The 24355-nt window shown below is 41.3% G+C and overlaps 1 protein-coding gene across 1 annotated transcript in view; it reads left to right on the forward strand.

Annotated features, from left to right (window-relative positions):
• LOC134656470 (bumetanide-sensitive sodium-(potassium)-chloride cotransporter-like) overlaps positions 1–24355 on the forward strand; it is a 45188-nt gene that overhangs the window by 10848 nt on the left and 9985 nt on the right. The window contains exons 2-15 of the mRNA XM_063512008.1: positions 30–124; positions 607–721; positions 2649–2808; positions 9942–10037; positions 10494–10663; positions 13154–13346; positions 14302–14441; positions 15555–15749; positions 16361–16468; positions 17746–17869; positions 19054–19175; positions 20468–20603; positions 22097–22196; positions 23379–23490. Of these exons, the coding sequence (XP_063368078.1) occupies positions 30–124; positions 607–721; positions 2649–2808; positions 9942–10037; positions 10494–10663; positions 13154–13346; positions 14302–14441; positions 15555–15749; positions 16361–16468; positions 17746–17869; positions 19054–19175; positions 20468–20603; positions 22097–22196; positions 23379–23490 (1866 nt within the window). The remainder of the gene's footprint in view (positions 1–29; positions 125–606; positions 722–2648; positions 2809–9941; positions 10038–10493; positions 10664–13153; positions 13347–14301; positions 14442–15554; positions 15750–16360; positions 16469–17745; positions 17870–19053; positions 19176–20467; positions 20604–22096; positions 22197–23378; positions 23491–24355) is intronic.

The raw sequence follows: 24355 nt of genomic DNA on the forward strand, positions 1-24355 counted from the left end.
TGTCTATTCTGCTGCAAATGCAGGGAAAGTCTGAGGATGAAGCCACGGAGGACTCCAACGAATCGGGGATGGAGAGCGACGATCCGCTCACGGCGTCTGACACCAAATATGGCAAGAGCTTCAGGTAAGAAGTCAGGTTTGTCGAACATATAGATAACATAAAATTATCAAATACGAAACTATATGTCGTAGCGCATTGCGAATTTGCTGTCTCAAACTATAAGACGAACAAACCAATACATTTGAATGTGTATGAGCCAGAACAGCCATTATAGTTTAGCCCTGGCAGTTAAGATTAGTTAATAAAATATCATCAGATTTAGGACAGTCAAAGGGTTATCATTATCAATATTGATTTGGTATGTTGAAATGTAAATTGAACACTAATAGAGCTGAATGCGTATCGCGACGGCTGCAAGTCACCATTGGCCGAAATTAGAGTAGAGGATCTAAGGGTGTCTTCTTCTAGCCTACCTCTTGTCCATCTCGACCACTCCAGTAATAGATGATCTTTGGATTACAATGTCTGTGATGTCCCGACTTAGCCTGAATATTTAGACGCCGTTGCATCGTTTGAGTAAACCTAAATTAACAATTTGTCACCAGACATTTCACCCGAGAAGCTTTGCCCAGGCTGGACAACTACAGGAACGTGTTGTCCCTGCACGCGGCGCCTCGACCCACATTGGATGAGCTGCACAACGCCTCTCTGTCCAGGAAGGTGAGTTTCCGTCACTGTCCTATTTAAATAATGCGCTTATTCAGATACTCCAATCCACCCTTTCCGGGTTATAGACGCAGAGTGACAGCATCTGCGTTATACGCGTATGATACCTTTTCCAAATTTTGTAAGTTGTTTACACCATAAGGGCTGAATTAGACGGCGCGCGAACTCGCATGCGATTTTAGTTACATTGCGGTTACAACAATTCAGCTGACCGATCAAATGACGCAATGTAGTGAAACTCGCATGCGAGTTCTCGCACCGTCTAAATGAGCCCTAAAGCGTGAGAGGAGGCTACAGCGTCAGCGTCCCGTTCTATAATAATCTTACTGTTTTCCCATACTTCGTGACTCTGTAGCGCCAAACGGTGGCAACCAAAGATTGTTTTTACGTGTTTAAACTTCCCTGTTTACCACGAAAGCGACAATGGGCTAGTACAAGTATGACAAAACACAACGTCAGATATAAACCGGCTAATAATAGGATAATACAGATTATCTACTTATGTCCAACTAACCAGTGACTTGCCTACACAGGTAGCAGGTACCGGCAATAGCTATTACGGGACTTATTAGTTAATTGTCCTCGTTTGATACGGTTAAGAGCAAGTGATGGATGACCTTTATACGTTTAAGATGGCCTAGCGTCGTAAGCGTTTGATGACGATATGATCTGTGTTACGCGAACCTTCTACTGTATTTAGCAAATGCAAATGGGTATGGAAGGTGCATGTTTTGACCACTAAGTTTATACACAAAAAAGTTAGGTTCGTTCACTTCGGCCGGGCTCACCCCTTTAAGATCTTGCACTTGCAAAGACAGTAAGTTAAGACCAATAACGCCAAAGTAAAAGGTTGGCAAGAGTCAATCGAATTTCATGGTCTTGGATAGCTACTCGATAGTTGTGATGGTCTACTTTCGTTAGCAACTATATTAGTTAACCAACTGATAATAATAATAATTCTAAACTTACTACATATTTGCACGAGTAGTACTTAGTCCACACAATAGGCAATATCCCGGAAAACTATTGTAGGTAAACATACATTATTACTGTAGACTATAGGCATAATTAAAAACTTGGCTATGCCTAAGCCTGTATCGTTATGGTTGCCTTCTCACATCACACATGCAAGCAGTGAAGTGTTCGGATAGACCTATACCTATGCGAAATTTGTAATATAAAATAAGGTTTGCAGGCTTAGCTAAGAAGTTCGATTGTCAAAATTATTTTACTGAATATGCACACACTTTTATTAGCAAATTCACTAAATACATATAAATTGCCTGCCTTACGAGTACACCTGCCTGCCTTGCATCATCAGTCACTAATAACCTAGGAGACACTCAAGTTTCAATTAACAATGTACTTATCATCGTTATGGTTACCTTCTGACCCCAGCCCTCAGGTCGCGGTGTTCATTAAGATAACTCGCCATGTGATCTGTTAACCTTTTGATGAGTGCATTGATTATTGCAACACTGGATGAGTCAGGCGTAAATAATAACCTGGTTAAATACGCCTACGTGGGATATGGCGCAACTTAGGAATATAGATACCTATAGTTTAGGATAGATAGAAAAAACCCCATAGGTATACACTTGTGTGTTAAACGGGAAAGCGCGACGAAAAAGGATCTTCAGACGTTATAAAGGACAATGCTTGGAATATCGTAGATGGAATTTAGAACGAATATGCTGTCCATTCAATGAGAAATATTCAATGAGTTATAGTATAGTGCTGGCAAAGTCGGAGGACTAGACCTATCGTTGAATAAAGAAAGCCGTTGGTGGCCCGTAACTTTAAACACGCGATGAATGGAAGGGTTTGCATGTAGGTACAGTGTCAATTTTACAGATGTTTATTTACTGCGTAAAGTTGGCCATCTTTTAAAAAGGCACTTCTCATGAAATGTTATTTCCAGCCAGGTCAGACCATGGAGAAAGACGCCGAGGGCCCGGCGCTGCCCAGCACCAACTTGAAGTTCGGCTGGATCAAGGGCGTGCTGATGAGATGTCTGCTCAACATTTGGGGCGTGATGCTTTTCCTCCGACTCTCTTGGGTGGTCGGGCAGGCTGGCGTGGGTATGTAGAAGGTGTAATGTCTCACAGGTCAGACCATGGAGAAAGACGCCGAGGGCTTGGAGCTGCCCAGCGCTAACCTGAAGTTCGGCTGGATCAAGGGCGCGCTGATGCGATGTCTGCTCAACATTTGGGGCGTGATGCTCTTCCTCCGACTCTCCTGGGTAGTCGGGCAGGCTGGCGTGGGTATGTAGAAGGTGTAATGTCTCACAGGTCAGACCATGGAGAAAGACGCCGAAGGCCCGGCAGCCCTAACCTGCAGTTTGGCTCGTTCAAGGGCGTGTTAATGCGATGTCTGCTCAACATTTGGGGCGTGATGCTCTTCCTCCGACTCTCCTGGGTAGTCGGGTAGGCTGGCGTGGGTATGTAGAAGATGTAATGTCTCACAGGTCTCAGACCATGGAGAAAGACGCCGAGGGCTTGGAGCTGCCCAGCGCTAACCTGAAGTTCGGCTGGATCAAGGGCGTGCTGATGCGATGTCTGCTCAACATTTGGGGCGTGATGCTCTTCCTACGACTCTCTTGGGTGGTCGGGCAGGCTGGCGTGGATATGTAGAAGGTGTAATGTCTCACAGGTCAGACCATGGAGAAAGACGCCGAGGGCTTGGAGCTGCCCAGCGCTAACCTGAAGTTCGGCTGGATCAAGGGTGTGAGGAGTTATATTTTGTGCATGTCTCTAATAATGTAAGTATAAATAGGTAACGCTTGTCTGAATAAAAGTCAGTCTTTACGCAATACTCGTGTTGTTTACTTGCTGCCCTACTTCCCGCTCCACATGGCGATCCTGCCACGTGCGGTGTCGGGTTCTGAAGTCGGAAGTGCAACCGCGCACTTTATATGAACAAAGTGGATACAATTTAATACCTTTTATTTCTTATTCGACGTGTGCCAGAATAAATATACAATTAAAAATTAATATGTGCAACTCCAGAGTGGAAAAAGATGCCGTGTTTATCACCCAAAATTCTGCCGGGAAAGGCAATAATGATGCGACGACTGAAATGAAGAATCACCTCTCGTTGATTAGCATTTTGATGATTGTGATGTGCACCTTAATGTTTATTGGAGGTTTGTACATTATCTACAGGCTGTACAAAAGATGCCACGCATCATGGGCTGCTGACTGGATTGTGCAATACAACCTTCGCAGAACGCCGTGAACTTGAGGATACCCACTGCCGTGGATGCTCTGCTACTCGTGCCGGTACTAGCAAGGACTAATTCGTAGACACGAATACGCGTAGACACGCGTAATGTGATTAGTGAAGTGATACCAGTGCATAGCGTGTTTTTTTTTATATATCAATCCACGTTCTCTTCTCCCGCCACCGCTCCAGCTAGCTGATGGACACTGAGACATTATACTTAACATAGGTACTTAATATCAGTGTATTCATGTAGGTACAATAAGGGAAATTTACGTAAGTTTTTTTTAATATTCTACTAAGTAACATTAAATGCAAAACATACAAATATATAGCAATAATATAATTTAGTCTGTCATGACAAGTGAATTAGTTCATATCTATTCAGATTTAAAGAACATAAAAGAAAACTTATCGAAACTTACTTACGATAGAAGGAAACCAGAGCTATTGAAAGTTAAGTTAAACGAAGCAAGTGTAATTCATGGGAAGTTTCGTGCTATTATTAGGGAGATACGTGACCAAATAGAAAATAATAAGTTAGAGGGTCAATGTTTAGTCGACATTCAAACAGAGTGTGATAAAATTCAAGGACTATATAAGTGGATTGAAGATTTTTGCAATAAATCATACACAAGTTCTAACAAAACCTCCACAATGGAAGATTTCAACTTAAAAATCGCGTTGTCTTTAATACCAATTATGACAGAGGATGAGGCTGTAATAGAGCAGCTTATTAATTCCATTGAATATTACGACTCTGTGCTTAAGTCAGATTCCAAACCACAGTTAATTAATTTCGTTCTTAAAAACCGAATTACAAAACTAGCAAAACTTAAATTAAGTGACACTTATAGTTCAGTACAAAGTATGATTACAGACATGAAGACTCACTTACTGACTAAAAAATCAGCTTTTGCCATCCAAAATCAAATACAGGTGTTAAAACAAGGAGAGAGTTCAATCGACGATTACGGTAAGCAGTTATCTGAGCTGTTTGTTAATTTGACGATAGCGCAGTCAGAAGGCGATTCTACTACATTAAATGTATTAAAAAAAATTAATGAAAAACAAGTCATCAAAAAATTCGCAGACGGTCTGCGAAATCGGCGAATTAGCACCATTATTGCAGCACGCGATTACCAATCGCTGAAGGACGCTGTACAAGGAGCAAAAGACGAAGAGACGGCAATCACAACGACTTCGGGTGACATGCTGGCATTTAATCATCATTATAATCATTTCAGCAGAGGATATGTACGTGGTCGAGGTCACCAAAACTACAGAGGGTCACCCAACCAATACCGTGGCTCGCGGCCACCGCTGACGCAAGGTCAAGCTCCGGGTCGCACAGCGCGACCCTACACCGGGGCTGGCGCTGCCGGTCCAAGCAGAGGTGCCTACTTGCCGAATTACCGGGGAAATCAAGGTAGGTACTTTTCTTCTAGAAATAATGGATATGAACGTGAAAGAATGCATGTTTTACATGAAACTGACAAAAATAATGAGCACTGTAATGATGAGATTAATATTCTAAATCAATCGGTCGAAAATAAAGTAAATCCGATCCAGTTTTTTCGAGACTAAAGAGTACATATTTTTAAGCGGAAATTCAAGTTACGTAAGTTTTAATATAGGAAACAATAATACATGTACTACATATTCCTTTTTAGCTGACACGGGAGCTACGATATGCGCGTTAAAATTGCGCAGCGCTTTGAAATTGAATATTCCTATATGCAAAAAAGAATTAGTTATTAATGGAATTGGAGGAACACAATGTGCGATTGGATTTATTTACCTACAGTTACACTATCAGGGGCACGTGTTTGAACATAAGTTTTACATTTTTGATAACTTGCCATGTAGTAATGACGGCATAATAGGACGCGACTTTCTTAAAAAACATCATGCCAAAATTGATTTAGAATATGATACTTTAACTTTGACTACAGATAATAAAAAGAAAGTCACCATGCCCCTTGACGACAACCAAAAATATTTCACGCTCCCACCTAGGTCAGAATCTGTGTATTATGTAAGTACGGATATACTTGAAGATTGTGTCATATGTTCGAACGAGATACAGGATGGTATTTTTTTAGCGGGGTCTTTAGTTTCACCTACTTTTAATAAAATTCCACTTAGAATATTGAATACAACGGAACATGAAATACAATTATGCAATATTAGCGTATCCGTTCAAAAGGCTAGTGATTATAATATTTGCTCCTTCAACAATTGCGATAAAGTAAATGTTGACCGACTCAAAACGTTATTCCAACACCTCAATTTACAAAAACTAAACCTTGAAGAACAAATATCCATTGAAAACTTGTGTGCTAAATTTCCTGATGTATTTTTCCTACCTGGTGATAAATTAAGTACCACTAATATTTATAAGCATACTATATCGTTGAAACCTAATACTGTCCCGGTATACACTAAGCCATATAGGTTACCACATGCTCAGAAAACCATAATAAAGGATGAATTAAATAATATGTTGAAACAAGGAATTATAGAAAAATGCTCGAGCGAGTGGTCTAGTCCCCTTTTGTTAGTTCCAAAAAAAAGTCACGGATCACAAGAGAAAAAATGGCGTATAGTAATAGACTATCGAAAGTTAAACAATTGTATACAGGATGACAAATTTCCACTACCTAATATAACGGAAATTTTAGATTCTCTTTCAGGATGTGTATATTTTAGTCACTTAGATTTAGCAAATGGTTATTATCAATGTGACCTCGACAAAGATAGTAGACAATATACAGCCTTTGACTCTGGCCAGTATATGATGACCCGTATGCCTATGGGGGTACGCAGCTCTCCAAATTCCTTTTCCAGGATGATGAATATCGCTATGTCTGGTCTGACATACGATAAATGTTTAATCTACTTAGACGACCTCATAGTTTTTGGTAAAAATTTAGATGATCACAACAAGAATCTAATGGATGTATTTAGTAGGTTACGTAAAGTCAACTTAAAATTAAATCCAAACAAATGTGATTTTTTGAAAAAAGAACTTTTGTATTTAGGTCACGTAGTGTCAAGTGACGGAGTATTGCCCGATCCGGATAAGATAGCTGCGATACAAAAATTTCCTGTTCCTACTAATAGTGACGAAGTCAAAAGATTTGTGGCATTTGCAAATTATTATAGGAAATTTATTAAGCGATTTGCTGAAATCGCAATACCCTTAAATTATTTATCAAGGAAAAACGTCCCCTTTGTATGGGACGAAAGATGTCAAGTGTCATTCGATACCTTAAAACAAAAAATTGCATCTCCTCCGGTACTTCAATACCCGGATTTTTCACCGGATAATAAATTTATTTTACAGACAGATGCATCTGGCTATGCTTTGGGAGCAATTTTGAGTAACGAAAATAATAGGCCCGTCGCTTATGCTAGCAGAACATTAAATAAATCAGAAAAAAATTATCCCACTATAGAAAAAGAACTCTTAGGAATTTTTTGGGCCGTCCGACATTTCAGGCCTTATTTGTACGGAACTAGTTTTATTATTAGGACAGATCACAAGCCACTTGTTTATTTATTTGGAATGCGGGATCCATCAAGTCGCCTATTAAAGTTCAGATTAGCGCTTGAAGAATACGACTTTGTCATTGAATATGTAAGAGGATCCGATAATGCGCCCGCTGACGCATTGTCGCGTGCTTATATTACTTGTAAAGACTTAAAGACACTAAGTGAACACGTATGCGTTACGACCAGAGCGCAATCGAAGAAAATAGAAAATACAATAACTAAACAGGATATGACAATCAAGGATGATTTTCAAGGATCACCGAAATGTATAGAAACCCATAATAAATTACCGGGTTCAGTAGAGTTACGGTTTATTAGTAGGATGGAATTAGATACGCGAAAAAAGAAAGTCATGTTAAAAAATGACTACGAAAATAAAATATTTTTATATGATTGCAATAAAAACATTATCTTTATTAAATTTCTGGACTCTTCATCACAAATTTCGCCAGGCGAGTTTGTGAAAGAGCTGGACTTGTTTTGTTGTAAAATTAATATAAACATGATATACATCGTAAAAAATAAAATGATGGAAATATTTATACAAAAATTAATGAATGAAATAAAGAAACCAGAATGTCAAATAAAAGTGAAAATTGGCATTTTAAAAGATATAATAAGAGTTTCTGACAGCGAACAACGTAAGATAATTTTAAATGACTTTCACCTTTTGCCCACTAGTGGTCACGCGGGCATGAGACGAATGTATAATAATTTAAAAAAATATTACTTCTGGCCGGGAATGGAAAATGACATTAGAAGTTTTGTAAAACGCTGTGACAAGTGCCAAAAAAATAAATATGCTACCCCCATTAAAGAACCAATGGTAATCACGACAACTGCAACATATGCCTTCGAAAAAATTTTTTTAGATTTAGTTGGCCCTTTAGAGACCGATGATGATGGTTATTCATACATACTCACATTACAGTGCGAACTAACAAAATTTGTAGAAGCTTATCCATTGTTTTCTAAAAGAAGTAAAGACGTAGCTATGTCATTGGTAAACAATTTTATACTTAGATACGGCGTTCCCAGGCAGATAGCTTCCGATCGGGGTACGGAGTTTGTGTCATCCATCTTTAAAGAGGTAAGTACACTACTAAATATAAAACAATTAAACTCCACAGCGTATCACCATCAAAGTATAGGCGCTCTCGAGAACACGCATAAACATTTAGCTGCATTCTTACGTATCCAAACTGATACTCACCCTGAAACTTGGAGCACTTGGCTGCCATTTTGGAGTTTTTCGTTTAATACATCGGTGCATACCGAAACCAAATATACCCCGTTTGAACTTGTGTATGGCAGGAAGTGTAATTTACCTAGTAATTTGTTGGGAAATATAGTACAACCCTTATATAATCATGAAAGCTACCCAAAAGAATTAAAATACCGAATCCAATTAAGTCAAAAAGAAGCACGTGAGAATTTAATAAAATCTAAACAATCAAGAAAAATCAGGTATGATTCAAAAACAAATTGTATTTTATACAAGCCAAACGACAAGGTTTTGATTAAAAATGAAGTTGGCAATAAATTAGCAAATGTTTACTTGGGACCATACCGAGTTTTACGCGACTTGTCTCCTAATGTGGAAGTCGAAATTGATGGAAAATCAATGTTAGTACATAAGAATAGAACTAAGCCCTACTATGAATAATATATACATATAGATATATTAAATTAGCTAAAAAAATATATATTATATATATTTGTTATGTAAAAGTGTAACTTAAAAAACAACACAAAACAAACAAAGTGTAATTTAACAAATCTTGTATAATCACTAGTATATTAAAAAAAAAAATGTTATATGTTATACATTTTTTTTTCCTTTAAAAGGGGAGGTGTGAGGAGTTATATTTTGTGCATGTCTCTAATAATGTAAGTATAAATAGGTAACGCTTGTCTGAATAAAAGTCAGTCTTTACGCAATACTCGTGTTGTTTACTTGCTGCCCTACTTCCCGCTCCACAAGGGCGTGCTAATGCGATGTCTGCTCAACATTTGAGGCGTGATGCTCTTCCTCCGACTCTCTTGGGTGGTCGGGCAGGCTGGCGTGGGTATGTAGAAGATGTAATGTCTCACAGGGCTCAGACCATGGAGAAAGACGCCGAAGGTCCGGCAGTCCTAACCTGAAGTTCGGCTCGATCAAGGGCGTGCTAATGCGATGTATGCTCAACATTTGAGGCGTGAAGTGATGCTTTTTCTGCGAATCGCCTTGGTAGTCGGGCAGGCTGGTGTGGGTATCATAGTTTAAGCAACATTTCACTCGTCAAACCCTGAGAACAGCTGGGAAACCAGACAGACATACGAAATACTTTTTGGCCTATTTAACTGAACCGGATTCAGTGTATAATTCACACTGAAAATACTAAATTAGTAATGTGTAGATACCTACTCATTGTGTATTCGTTTTCGTTGGCAGCGCAGTCAATCCTGCTCATCATGACTACGTCAGTGGTGACCACCATCACGGCGCTCTCCATGTCTGCGATCAGCACCAACGGGGTCATCAAGGGAGGTAAGGATAACCAGTCTAACCGGAGAAACGGAAAATGTCTGTTCTGTTACCCAGAGTTGACAATATTAGAATCTAATACCAGCCAAGTTCTCACTTCACTTTCAATAAGTTTTTACTTCCTGCTCCGATATACACATTTTAGGCATCATATATCTTAAAAAGAAAATTTACAGAACACAATATTGTTGCGATAAATTGCACAACCCCGCTGTGTCAGGGAGTCGGCCGCGGAACCGCCGGAATTTGACACCCTTCGGCCAAAACTCCTCCTACAAACAAACACTGTTAACACAATGTTTTCCCAATCTAGTTAAAGATTAGGTACGTACGTATTTGGCGACTAAATTAGTCATTATCTTTAGAATTATGGTGGTCGCATTGTTTTACTAATTTCATTACAACATTACATATCTCGGTGTTTCTATGACAATGAACTGTGTTAAAATTGCTCTCCAGGTGGAACGTACTACATGATATCCCGGTCTCTCGGCCCCGAATTCGGCGGCAGCATCGGCCTCATATTCTCGATGGCGAACGCTGTCGCTTGCTCTATGTATGTCGTCGGCTTTGGCGAGTCGCTCATAACACTCATACCAGAGTCCGCCTATATGGTCAGCAAGGCCTGGGTAAGTCTCTTTCTCTCACATTGATATATAGATCTAGATGTCCCTTCGCCGGCAGCATCGGCCTCATATTCTCGATGGCGAACGCTGTCGCTTGCTCTATGTATGTCGTCGGCTTTGGCGAGTCGCTCATAACACTCATACCAGAGTCCGCCTATATGGTCAGCAAGGCCTGGGTAAGTCTCTTTCTCTCACATTGATATATAGATCTAGATGTCCCTTCGCCGGCAGCATCGGCCTCATATTCTCGATGGCGAACGCTGTCGCTTGCGCTATGTATGTCGTCGGCTTTGGCGAGTCGCTCATCACGCTCATACCCGAGTCCGCCTATATGGTCAGCAAGGCCTGGGTAAGTCTCTTTCTCTCGCATTGATATACAGATTTAGTTGTCCCTTCGCCGGCAGCATCGGCCTCACATTCTCGATGGCGAACGCTGTCGCTTGCGCTATGTATGTTGTCGGCTTTGGCGAGTCGCTCATAACGCTCATACCCGAGTCCGCCTATATGGTCAGCAAGGCCTGGGTAAGTCTCTTTCTCTCGCATTGATATACAGATTTAGTTGTCCCTTCGCCGGCAGCATCGGCCTCACATTCTCGATGGCGAACGCTGTCGCTTGCGCTATGTATGTCGTCGGCTTTGGCGAGTCGCTCATAACCCTCATACCTGAGTCGGCCTATATGGTCAGCAAGGCCTGGGTAAGTCTCTTTCTCTCGCATTGATATATAGATTTAGTTGTCCCTTCGCCGGCAGCATCGGCCTCATATTCTCGATGGCGAACGCTGTCGCTTGCGCTATGTATGTCGTCGGCTTTGGCGAGTCGCTCATAACGCTCATACCAGAGTCCGCCTATATGGTCAGCAAGGCCTGGGTAAGTCTCTTTCTCTCACATTGATATATAGATCTAGATGTCCCTTCGCCGGCAGCATCGGCCTCATATTCTCGATGGCGAACGCTGTCGCTTGCGCTATGTATGTCGTCGGCTTTGGCGAGTCGCTCATCACGCTCATACCCGAGTCCGCCTATATGGTCAGCAAGGCCTGGCTAAGTCTCTTTCTCTCGCATTGATATATAGATCTAGATGTCCCTTCGGCGGCAGCATCGGCCTCATATTCTCGATGGCGAACGCTGTCGCTTGCGCTATGTATGTCGTCGGCTTTGGCGAGTCGCTCATCACGCTCATACCCGAGTCCGCCTATATGGTCAGCAAGGCCTGGGTAAGTCTCTTTCTCTCGCATTGATATACAGATTTAGTTGTCCCTTCGCCGGCAGAATCGGCCTCACATTCTCGATGGCGAACGCTGTCGCTTGCGCTATGTATGTTGTCGGCTTTGGCGAGTCGCTCATAACGCTCATACCCGAGTCCGCCTATATGGTCAGCAAGGCCTGGGTAAGTCTCTTTCTCTCGCATTGATATACAGATTTAGTTGTCCCTTCGCCGGCAGCATCGGCCTCACATTCTCGATGGCGAACGCTGTCGCTTGCGCTATGTATGTCGTCGGCTTTGGCGAGTCGCTCATAACCCTCATACCTGAGTCGGCCTATATGGTCAGCAAGGCCTGGGTAAGTCTCTTTCTCTCGCATTGATATATAGATTTAGTTGTCCCTTCGCCGGCAGCATCGGCCTCATATTCTCGATGGCGAACGCTGTCGCTTGCGCCATGTATGTCGTCGGCTTTGGCGAGTCGCTCATCACGCTCATACCCGAGTCCGCCTATATGGTCAGCAAGGCCTGGGTAAGTCTCTTTCTCTCGCATTGATATACAGATTTAGTTGTCCCTTCGCCGGCAGCATCGGCCTCATATTCTCGATGGCGAACGCTGTCGCTTGCGCTATGTATGTCGTCGGCTTTGGCGAGTCGCTCATAACGCTCATACCAGAGTCCGCCTATATGGTCAGCAAGGCCTGGGTAAGTCAGTATCTTTCCCTCCAATTAGGTATATATCTATCTGTCCCACTTGAACGCTGAAATACTCAGATATCTTCCATGGCTGCAGTGAATTGATTTGTGCTTAGTTACCCACCTGGCGTTACGCATTTCAAACCATTAAATTACAAATGCTGAAATAGTCGTAAAAGTTGGCATGCACATTCTCAGAACTTAGGTATTTACTGTATTTCAACAAATGCTTTCACACTTTAAACTCTCGCGTTTTGTACACATTTAATTAAACAAATGGGTCTACCGCGACGTCACTCTTTCTGTGACCACAGCTGGTGCAACTCGGCTGAAACGTCGTCGGAATTTAAGGTGAAGGCGAAAGAAAAACAATGAAACTATATCGCGGTAGACCCGTTTGTGTAATAAATGCTTTCATAACCAATACACGAATTGCGTTGTTTTATTGCGCGTGAAACATAATTATTCTTATTTCAAACCGTTTTACAGAAGCACAGTATTTTATTTTCATATGTGACTGCTCGGAGCAGTTGTGAGCCTAGCGTGCTCGGACAATTTAGTGAAATACCACTGGAAACGTTTTTTTTTTATTTCAGGACCAAACAATCTACGGCTGCATCACCATAGTCCTACTCACGGGCATTGTAATGGTGGGGATGGAGTGGGAGGCGAAAGCCCAAATAGTGTTGCTGTTCATACTCCTAGCCGCCATAGCCAATTTTCTAATAGGGTCCATTGTAGGCCCGAAAAGCGATGTCGAGATTGCGCAGGGATTTGTTGGATACAACAGTAAGTATGCCAATCTAGACCGTATGTCAATAATATAAGGTACATGATTATTTAGTCGTAACAGTTGGTATGTAGGAATTCTAAACATCAAAAATTTGATGCGTTTGATGATAAATATATTAAAAACGAGTCACTCTCGTATTTAAAGTCGAAAACGCTCGACATGTTTCACTTCGTACCGAGGAGTGTCATCAGGAGCTTGTGTTAACGGTGACGTTCGGCGCAGACTGCGGGCCGCAGCTCTCCATGTCGAACGTTTTCGACTTAAAATACGTGAGTGACCCGTTTTTAGGGTTCCGTAGCCAAATGGCAAAAAACGGAACCCTTATAGATTCGTCATGTCTGTCTGTCTGTCTGTCTGTCCGTCTGTCCGTCTGTCTGTCCGTCCGTATGTCACAGCCACTTTTCTCCGAAACTATAAGAACTATACTGTTGAAACTTGGTAAGTAGATGTATTCTGTAAACCGCATTAAGATTTTCACACAAAAATAGAAAAAAAAACAATAAATTTTTGGGGTTCCCCATACTCGAACTGAAACTCAAAAAATTTTTTTTCATCAAACCCATACGTGTGGGGTATCTATGGATAGGTCTTCAAAAATGATATTGAGGTTTCTAATATCATTTTTTTCTAAACTGAATAGTTTGCGCGAGAGACACTTCCAAAGTGGTAAAATGTGTGTCCCCCCCCCCCCCTGTAACTTCTAAAATAAGAGAATGATAAAACTAAAAAAAATATATGATGTACATTACCATGTAAACTTCCACCGAAAATTGGTTTGAACGAGATCTAGTAAGTAGTTTTTTTTTTATACGTCATAAATCGCCTAAATACGGAACCCTTCATGGGCGAGTCCGACTCGCACTTGGCCGCTTTTTAATATATTGAATATGTCTGTGTCTCACGGAAGTTTCGTTTTATGATAGTTGTTTAAAAATATGTTTTATTTTTTAGTGACGGTTTTGAAAAACAACATGGGACCCGACTACAAGTTCTACGAGGGCGTGGACCATTCATTCTTCTCAGTGTTCTCGATATTCTTTCCTGCGGCTACAGGGATTCTAGCTGGTGCTAATATTTCTGGGGATCTTAAGGTAATTATAAATAATAAATACAGAAATCTGTACACGAAAAATATACTTTTGGCTTAAAGTATACTAGTGGCTCTGTGAGCTGTAGACCTCGCGAGCAGAGCTTAAAACTGAATAAATGTATGGCAAAAATATTTATTAAAATATAGGTATAGTACATGTAATATAAACAAAAAATTAAAAACTACATAAAGCTACAAACAAAAATTAAACGAATACGCTTAACCCGCGCTTGATAAATAAAAAATACGAAAATTTCATTTTTTCAAAATAAAAAAATAAAATATAAAACCACTATACGAACTTTAAGTATAAAAAAAATACAAAAAGTTATGTAGCAGTATACAATTACTGGGGATGGAACCAGGGATGCATCGGGAGGGATGCAAACAAAAAAAGCGAACGTTTGCAAAATACGCCATTATAGTTCTTACCAAAGCTGAGGAAATTTAGCTACTCATTCTCAAGTAAAAACTAAATATCTAAATACCACCAAAACCAGCGATACAAATTTTCTGAATTTTTGGCCATTTAATCTATAAACATATCTCAAAAAGAAAAAACTCATATGATACCGATACGACTATTTGTTTAGGCGAGCTATCACGACTCCGCCATTTTGAAAAATTTCCAAAAACCGGATCGACAAAAAATTTTTATTTAGTCATAGAATTCGGTCACAAAATTTTACGAAAATCGGTTAAGAATTGCGACCTGTAGAGGAGAACATCCGGACATACAAAAGCAAAATGCCCGAGTCAAAACGTAGACCTTCGCTACGCTTCGGTCAACCAAGGAAAAAGACGGACGGCGTAGCATTCTGTATTAAATATATAGTAAGGGTTGGACTTTTTCTTAACCAAATATAACATCCCTCATTCATTTTGAAGCGGTTAAATACTAAGGAAACCTACAAGATTTCTATATTGGTATATTTTCATACCTCCCGGCTCCCTTGATGTTTTGCTACGCCCCGTTTACACCTTTTATACAAGAATCTTGTTTCGTTGACGCCTGTGTTAAACAAGCTCCTTGAATTTCTCAATTTTAGGAAACTTATAGTAATAAAGTTAAAACATGTAACTTGAACATAAATATAATTTATTTTATTTTCAGGACCCACAAAAGTCAATCCCAAAAGGTACTATCCTGGCCATTCTACTAACTACCCTATCATACCTGTTAATTGCCGTGATAGTGGGTTGGACTGTGCTACGGGAAGCCACAGGGGCGGTGGAAGATGTGGCCAATTGGACTATGGGGGCCTGCGCTAACAGGACCTGCGAGTACGGACTGCATCATAGTAATGATGTGAGTTTATTATGACATAGATATCTTGCTGATTATAAAGGTGAAAAAAAACAATATGAAAATGCTGTGCCTTGGTCTCCAACTCAGGAATAAATATCCAAATCATCACATAAAAACCGGGCAAGTGCGAGTCGGACTCGCGTTCCAAGGGTTCCGTACCTTAAGCCCGACTCACGCTTGACTGCACATTTCTAATAGGTTTTCCTGTCATCTTTGGGTAAAAAACTATTTAGTGTATTTTTTTCCGAGTAGTTTCGGAGATAACGGGGGGGGGGGGGGGATGATCGGACGGACAGACAGACAGACAGACGCACGAGTGATCCTATAAGGGTTCCGTTTTTTTTCCTTTTGAGGTACGGAACCCTAAAAATACCTCCGGGGTTCGATATCAGGCCCTCTAAACGCTCTTATTCTCTTAACAATAAAGTCGCGTCAAGATCATTTTGAACACCTCGCCCGCTTAGCAACTGTTGCTGCTGACTATACTAGCCGAGGTCACTACCAATACAAAATAACTTGCAGATCAACTTGAGAAGTTATCTTTGTGTCGCAGTGAGGTGTCTTCAAAATGTGGTAGATAGATTATATTATTTGTTTTATTTTGCACACAGGTGATACGTCTGGTGTCTGGTTTTGGACCTCTGATATACGCCGGATGCTTCGCGGCCACTCTATCTTCCGCGCTAGCTTCTCTCGTGTCCGCTCCCAAAGTATTCCAGGTATGTTTTCTAGCCCACTATCAGTAAATAAGACTAACATAAATCCGTTATTAAGTTAGGAGACACTGAACTACTTCATATAGGAATATGGGTCAATCAACTATTTCTTGTTGTTATTCTGTCCCATCAGCGAGGAGACAATAGTAGCATAGATTGTTAGAAGAACTGCTGTACCGTGTTCTAATAATATGCTCAGTAGAAGTCCCATTATAGAAAGGTCTTATAACTACCATGAAATGCGTTTGGATCATTTAAATACGAAAAACCTAGAATTTTAAGAGTGACTCAGGAAACCGTAACCAAAGCAGCGTGTGACAGAAAAAGTTGATAAACCCATATACGAACGGTATAATGTAAGTTTCAGATTAAACAGTCGCTAACAGTCTAGCGGCTCGGCCACGACATTGAGCGATTTACGACGGCGGCAGTGATAACCATAGGTCGGAGCGAGACACCGCGATCTTTCGTTCCCAACTATGGTTGTCGCTGCCGCCGTCGCCAGTCGCTCAATGTCGTGGCCAAGCCGTAAGGCATGCGGCGATGCGGTGCTGCCATTTAAATATGGAATCTAACGACTGTATAGAAGGTTCAAATTCCTTTGTCTCTAGTAAGACGCGCCCGACTGCAGTTATTTGATGTGCCCATGCGACAACATGAATGAATATAAAACCAATTTTTTTTACTAGCAGATACGTCTGCGAGCGATATTCCAAATTTTATATTAAAGGAAAAAATGGAAAAAGTTACGCTTCCGGCAGGACTGGAACCCGCATCCTCCACAATCCGCGTGTTGCTCTTAACCAATTGAGCTACGGAAGCCTACCAGGACCTCGCAAATCTTTCCATTCCTTCCCTTATGCATACACGCCTTTGGAGATAAGATGCATAAGATGTAGTCGTCTTACGGTAGATGTCGCTATACGCCACCCCAAAGGCGTATATGCATAAGGGAAGGAATGGAAAGATTTGCGATGTCCTGGTAGGCTTCCGTAGCTCAATTGGTTAAGAGCAACATACGGATTGTGGAGGATGCGGGTTCAAGTCCTGCCGGAAGCGTAACTTTTTCAATTTTTTCCTTTAATACAAAATTTATGAATAAACATGATCGGCTTCATTTTGAATAGGCTTTTGAAACAAATGCAACCTAGGTTTCTATCTGCACCCCTAGCACATGATTGGCGCGACAGTATCTCGCGGCGAGATAGACTACCCGTCTTTTTCTGTCATTCGAAACAAAAAGCGACGTTTTACCTTGATTATTTCTTGTTATGTTCCAGGCGTTGTGTCAAGACAAGCTGTACCCGTACTTGGAGTTCTTCGCAAAGGGCTACGGCAAGAACAACGAGCCGGTGCGAGGATACGTGCTCACCTTTCTTATCGCTTTCGCATTCATTCTAATGGGTAAGAACGAGACAGATAACTCGTTGAATTTCGAGATTTGTTACATCATTATATTTTTGCAACTCTTAAGCTTCGGATTCCTCCGAAAACGGTGCCGTCATATTACGGCCGCTATATAGCGTTGACTGACGTCACTAGAACGTTGTCTATGTAAACAAGATGGCGCGGTTTCCTAGACGGCGTTACGTTACGTTGATGGTCAACGTAAGGTAAGATGACGGCCGTCATGACGGTGTCGATAGTTTCGTGAACGTTTTATTAGATAGCGGTGACGCCATTTTGAATAAATGACACGAGATTTGAATGATTTGAATGATTCCGTACTACGATTATTTTCCTCTTCTGATGATATTTCATCCTCCAAGTAAATTATAGATGATCAAGCAAATCTTGTCAGTAGGAAAAGGCGCGAAATTCAAATTTTCTATGGGACGTTATCCCATCGCGCCTACATTTTTCAAATTTGCCGCTTCGACCTTGGTGGATGACGGTGTGTTATGACGCCGTGGTACTTTCCACTTGTCGCCACCGTAAAGACGGCCGTCTTTTGCGGCCGCTATATGACGGCTGTCATATTACGGCACCCTTTTCGGAGGAATCCAAAGCTTTAGTGTAATGCCTGAGTGGACGCTCGAAGCGGAGCGTTCGGCGGGGCGTGCAGCGTGGCGTCGGGCTCACAAGTGATTTGAGCAGCGTGCACTAAGGCCGCTCCTATACGTTTGCATTTGTTTAACATGCACGCCGCACGCCCTTAGGCCTTACACTTATTATTATTGAGAGGCCCAAACTACACGCTTTTTTAGGGTTCCGTACCCAAAGGGTAAAAACGGGACCCTATTACTAAGACTCCGCTGTCCGTCCGTCCGTCCGTCCGTCTGTCACCAGGCTGTATCTCACGAACCGTGATAGCTAGACGGTTGAAATTTTCACAGATGATGTATTTCTGTTGCCGCTATTACAACAAATACTAAAAACTGAATAAAATAAAGATTTAAGTGGGGCTCCCATACAATAAACGTGATTTTTGACCGAAGTTAAGCAACGTCGGGCGGGGTCAGTACTTGGATGGGTGACCGTTTTTTTTGCTTGTTTTGCTCTATTTTTTGTTGATGGTGCGGAACCCTCCGTGCGCGAGTCCGACTCGCACTTGGCCGCTTTTTTTTCTTACGTTATTTTGTTTACAGGTGGTTTGAATCAGATCGCACCACTGATTTCAAACTTCTTCCTTGCGGCGTATACGTTGATCAACTTCTCAACATTCCATGCTAGTCTCGCCAGACCCGTCGGGTGGAGGCCTACTTTTAGAGTAAGTAAACTGCAATACAGTTAACTGTTTATTCTGTGTCCTGTATCCCGTGATCCTAAAAGGTAAATTTTATTGAATTGTCTCGTCGATGGTTTATTTTAATTTATCATTATCGAAGTAAAAAAGCAGTATGTATGACATCGCTGTAAGCAAGGACCCTAAAGTCTATTTTTTTATTCGGTAGACTAAAATGACATTTCATAGTATGGAATGACACATGATGTTCATACAATGAAATGTCATTTTAGTCTACCGAATAAAAAAATAGACATGGATTAAACGGGCATTTCACGCAGGCGTCGAATTTGTTGAGTATAAGTACAGATTCATTCATCAGTTATCTGTAATTATCTTATCTTGTAATTATCTTGGCTTCGGCTAAGGCGAAAACCATAGGTGGGAACGAAAGGTCCGATCGCTGTGTCTCGCTACAATATATGGTTGTCGCCTTAGCCTAAGCCAGTCGCGCAATTTCGTGGCCAGCGCGTTAGACGGCGCGCGAACTCGCATGCGATTTTAGTTACATTGCCGACTGTTGGTTACGTCCAATTCAACGGACCGATCAAAACCCGCAATGTAATGAAACTCGCATGCGAGTTCTCGCATCGTTTAAACGAGCCCCATAGCACCCATAGACTAGGAATCCTCTAGACGAAGTTCAGAGCAATTATTACATGAAACCGATGCTGCCAAAAATACTGGGGTGCGGGGGACGAGGTGAGCGAGTCCCGTGCCGTGATTGTTCCGTTCAAAGACACGGACGTCACACAAAGACACTTTGACTCGAAAATGGAGTAAAACTACCGTATATTTGTGGCAGAGGGGGTAGCGCTACTATGCTCAGTCTAGAGGATGTCTTGTCTGTGATGAGCCCGAAGGGTAAGATAGGTATAGTTTGTAGCTTTCTAATAGACCCCGAAGGCTAATTCTATTGTCTATTGTTAAGAAAAACCGCTCGTGCCACGTGCCACAACCACCTGCATAAAAAATCGGTACTTCGGTTACTGAGTGCCGACGAGTCGAACGCTACAGAACCAGTCTAAAATGTGTCATCGAGATGCGTAACAAAGGCGCGTTATCGGAGAGCGCACCTACACTGGTTTTTTGAGCGTTGGACTAGCCCGCGCTCAGGTGCCAAAAGAATAATTAGGACCCTTTTTTGCAGGTAAGTAGCACGTGCGGTTTTACTGAACAATAGACAATAGAATAAGCCTTCGGGGTCTACTAGAAAGCTACAAACTATATCATGGGTTGAAGTGTTCGTTTAATATCAGTGTCTTTTTATATGCCAGTTGTACAACATGTGGCTGTCTCTGGTCGGCGCGGTGCTGTGCCTGGCGATCATGTTCGTCATCTCGTGGATCACGGCGCTCGTGACGTTCGCGTGCCTGCTCGCGCTCTACCTGCTCGTGTCCTACAGGAAGCCAGGTCCGTTCCCACCACAGACAATCTAACCTCTAGACATAGCATAGTCGCGCTACCCCCTCTGCCACACATACGGTAGCATTACTCCATCTTCGAGTCAATCACGTGCCGTGATTGGTCCGTGTCTTTGAACGGACCAATCACGGCACGGGATTCGCTCACCTCGTCCCCCCGCACCCACGTATTTTTGGCAGCATCGGTTTCATGAAAGAATTGGCCTAAGCTCAGTCTAGAGGTTGGATTGTCAGTGGTTCCCACTTTATATGCCTTAAAACTTTAAGAGCCAACAGGAGTGGTCATTTCTCCATACAAACGTACTCGATTGTTTCCTCCGTGGGTTTTGAAGCTAGAGCAATGATTTTTTCAACACAGATTAATATTGTCAATATATGTGTCGGACCGTTTTGCTTTTTTTGATATTTTTGTTTTTTAAGGCGCTAGAGCCCTTCAAAAATGGCCAAATTGACTAATTGACTATGCCGCAATGAGAGGCGTGCTATTCAAAACTGACATCAATTAGTCAAAAAAGCAAAACGGTCCGACACAGATAATGTCATAATCATTTAGATTTCCAAATTTGGTTACGATTGGTTAAGTTTTGGAGGAGGAAACAGTCGAGTACGAAACCTCAATTTCTGATATTTTTACGCAGGATTTTTCGCCTTGTCCTTATCGCACTAGTTTTAGGAGCCGCTTCCGTTATCGAGACGGGTATATTTACCTAAAATATTTAAATCTTAGCTCCTGTTGGCTCTTAAGGTTCCGTCACACAGGCGCGTTTTCCGGGCGGGGCGTGAACGGGGCGCGCCGCTTTTACATATAAAACGCCCTACATACATCTCTACATACAACCGTATACATCTCTAAGGATAATTTGATTAACTACTATATATTGTAATGTTTTAGTTATGATGACACTTAGAGACATTTACATCTCTAAATAATTTTAGATTATAGTTTTTGTATCTTTGTGTTTTTTTTTAATACTATTGTTATAGCATTTTTTGTAATTCTAATACTTTAGTTTGATTTGATATTTACGGCTTAGTTGTATTTTGTAATTGTTGATGTTTTTTGTTTTTTTTGTTGTATGTAAATTCCATGTTGACGTGTAAAAGTGCCCTTGTGGCCTATTTGCTGAATAAATGTTGATGTTTGATGTTTACCACTTATCTCAGGCAGTTGGTAAAGAAATGAAAAAACTTAATATAAAACGGTTAATCAGTTTCACGAGGCTGTAGTCTCTCAAGTTTGAATCCTGGTCTAATTTGAATCTTATTAGCCATGTTGTAGGATTTGACATTACTATTGCAGTTATAGTATTGAACCAGGGAAAGCGCAGATTAATCAGGCCAATATAATTTTATTGGCTCAACCAAACTAAAACCGAGTCAAGTACTGATATTTTGAAAAGTGCATCGTTGAATTTTGTAACTTATTTCTGTAGTTATAGACATCATATTCCCTTAGCGACTAATGTTTGTATTGTTATGTAGATGTGAACTGGGGCTCAACGACGCAAGCGCAGACGTACAAGGCGGCATTGTCAGGCGCGCACCAGCTCAACCGCGTCACTGAACACGTTAAGAACTACAGGTATAGCTTCAATATTGCCTTTATGATCTTTCTTCACCCCCTTTTTAGGGTTCCGTACCCAAAGGGTAAAAACGGGACCCTATTACTAAGACTCCGCTGTCCGTACGTCCGTCCGTCCGTCCGTCCGTCCGTCCGTCCGTCCGTCCGTCCGTCTGTCACCAGGCTGTATCTCACGAACCGTGATAGCTAGACAGTTGAAATTTTCACAGATGATGTATTTCTGTTGCCGCTATAACAACAAATACTAAAAACTGAATAAAATAAAGATTTAAGTGGGGTTCCCATACAACAAACATGATTTTTGACCGAAGTTAAGCAACGTCGGGCGGGGTCAGTACTTGGATGGGTGACCGTTTTTTTGCTTGTTTTTTGCTTGTTTTGCTCTATTTTTTGTTGATGGTGCGGAACCCTCCGTGCGCGAGTCCGACTCGCACTTGGCCGGTTTTTTTCGATAAAAACGCCAGAACTATCGTTAAAAAGTATCAGGAACTCTAGAACTATTGTACATGCTAATATAACTCCAATAAAAACGTGATCTGCTAGACTTTGATATGCCAATTTCACAGACATCCCGTGACCCGTGTATTTGTGAGCTCAAATCTCGCGAAGCCCATCTCTCTGTATTATTTAGGAAATATTCTGAAAACTGAATTGTAAAATCCATAATTATAATTATTTAACCTGAAATCGGTTGAGAAATGTGACCAGGGGCCCGTTTCTCAAAAGCTTGTAACTTGTAATATAATTGGAAGTCCCTTTCTAACAAAAGCTGTCAATAAGTGACATCCGCTTGTATTACAAGTTACAAGCTTTTGAGAAACGGGCCCCTGCAGAAGAGATCGGACTTACGAAATCATTTTTGCCCAAACTGAAACGGAAACATTCCGCTCCCGCTTCGCTCACTCAAGCAAATAAATCGACTCGTGGTCACCACAAATGGCTCATGCCGAATTAAACGACGTGTGGTGACTGCGTTTTGAATATATTTTGCTAGTTATATCATGTCTTTTAAGTAACTAAAATGGTCATAAGTTTGCAAGCTGACATTAAAATAAATAGAATTTGATCGTTGAATGGGTATATTGGGTAAAAATGGTCCATTAATATTTATTTATTTATTTATTATTATTTATTTATATAATATTTATTTATTATATACATATGTTATATGTTTTCTCGCAGGCCCCAAATACTGGTGCTGACTGGATTTCCGGGCGAGAGACCCATCCTGACCGACTTCACGTACCTCCTGACTAAAGGCCTATCGCTGATGCTTTGCGGTCACATTGTACCAGTAAGTATTCTTATAATATGTATAAAGTGGTGGCATTATAAACTGTCTTCCTATCTGATTGGCAGGTTTTTTAACGAAATTTTTATAAAGTGCGAAGTGTTATACGTCCATATTTGGGGAATCTCACGTAAGCGCGCCTTTCGCGAACAGCTCGATGGTAGCAAAATGAACTAAGCGTATTCACCAGATCTGGACGCACCTAAAGCCGATCCTATCCTCCTAATACAACTGAAAAATCCAAAATTTGCCACTGAAATTAGAACCTATAGTGTAGGAAATAGAGTTGATTTTGCGTTGTTGGAAAATTGAATGAAACAAAGCAAAAGCGACTCTGTTCCAATTCGCTAGGTGCACGACTGGTGCTGCCCTCATTTTGGCGGACTTTCTACGTTAAATCTCTGGACTAAAATTAGTTCAAGTGGCTGCCGCTAGTACTAATGGCGGACATTCCATAAGATTACCTGTGTTTGTGACGATCAGCGCCACTTCCCCCTCCACCGACTTCGCACCTTGCCAATAGGGAATATTACGCGAAAGTCTGCGTAGGGGGCGCCACTCCCACAATAAGACACAGTCTAAGGGTCTACCGCAAACGAGAGAGTCGAAATTTTATTATCTAACCTCTCTATCACTTGCATATTCGAGCGACAAAGAGGCTGATAGCTGAGTTTCGATTTCGCGACCCGTAGGCCCTTTGTAAACAAACCTTGATGTATCAATATCATATTTGATTGTCTGTGAAAACTTGTCAATAAACAGTTTAAGGTATAGTATGTATAAGTTACTCTATGGTATACTTAAGTCACTAGTGCTGCACTCTGGCGGCAAAACATTGCAGTAATACTAGGATTTCAATTTCATCGAA

This window comes from Cydia amplana, chromosome 18 (assembly GCF_948474715.1).
Source record: "Cydia amplana chromosome 18, ilCydAmpl1.1, whole genome shotgun sequence".
Classification (NCBI taxonomy): Eukaryota; Metazoa; Arthropoda; class Insecta; order Lepidoptera; family Tortricidae; genus Cydia; species Cydia amplana.